Source organism: Camelina sativa, unplaced genomic scaffold (assembly GCF_000633955.1).
Source record: "Camelina sativa cultivar DH55 unplaced genomic scaffold, Cs unpScaffold02819, whole genome shotgun sequence".
NCBI classification, from domain to species: Eukaryota; Viridiplantae; Streptophyta; class Magnoliopsida; order Brassicales; family Brassicaceae; genus Camelina; species Camelina sativa.
Window position 1 is genome coordinate 1 of NW_010923929.1, and position 1006 is coordinate 1006.

A 1006-nucleotide genomic window follows, 5' to 3' on the forward strand; every position below is an offset into this window, starting at 1 on the left:
AGAGCATGTGCATCGCACCGTCCTTCGTCCGTCCTTCGTAATTAAAATGTTTAATTTAAATCAAAATCAATCAATAACGGAAGAAACGTACCTACAAAAGGGACGTATTTTGCTCGGTCCTTCCTAACACGTGTCCGCATTTAATAGGTTGGTGTTGTTTTGTTGGAGTGAACCGGAGAAATCGATTGTTTTCTCTCCGTCTTTCTTTTCTCTCTCTCTGTCGAAGGCGATTTGTTTACAACGGCGGATCTCCTTTATCCTTCTGAAAATTGGGTCACGCAGAGGCAAATCAGCCAAAGAAGGAGACTTTGAAGCCAACGGAATCTATGGATGTCGAGAAGCCCAAGAAGGAAAGCTTGGCTCTTTCGGAGCCCATGGAGGTTGTGAAGCCGAAGGATGAGAAAAAAAGAACCGGCTACCATTGGTAAGTACCTTCGTTTTGCTTTCTTGAATTTTGTAATTGATTGTTTGCCTCTGGTGATAAGTTTGGTTTAGGGTTATGATTGGAAGTAAGCATTGTTTCCTCAGCTGCCTTGGATTAAGCTTTGATTCTGTTTAGTGCTTGGTTGAATTAGTTTTGACTTGACACTTAGTTTTAACATCACAACCTGATTCGTTGATCTTGTAAAGACTAGGATATTGGATAAAGTTTAGATTTTTACAACTTTAGTCTCTGTTTTTGCAAAACTAACTTCATATGTCCCCGTTTTGATGCAGTTCCCCACAAAGGCAATGGGCTTGATTTTGAGAAATACTCATGGGGACAGAATCTCCAAGAGGTCACAATTAACGTTCCGGTGCCAGCAGGCACTAAGTCAGGGTTTGTGACCTGTGAAATCAAGAAGAACCGTATCAAAATTGGTCTCAAAGCGCAAGAACCAATCATTGACGGAGAGTTCTTCCATCCTGTCAATCCTGATGACTGCTTCTGGAACATCGAGGATCAAAAGATGATATCAGTGCTCTTGACAAAGCAAGACCAGATGGAGTGGTGGAAGTATTGTGT

The 1006-nt window shown here is 41.7% G+C and overlaps 1 protein-coding gene across 1 annotated transcript; it reads left to right on the forward strand.

Annotated features, from left to right (window-relative positions):
• Window positions 1–326: 326 nt before the first annotated feature.
• On the forward strand, window positions 327–997 carry LOC104774429 (protein BOBBER 2-like; the record flags this gene model as incomplete). The annotated part of the gene is made up of 3 exons (XM_010499036.1): window positions 327–424; window positions 496–509; window positions 718–997. Coding segments are annotated over exons 1-3 (392 nt in total), but the record flags the coding sequence as incomplete, so codon positions are not given.
• Between the last annotated feature and the right edge of the window lie 9 nt (window positions 998–1006).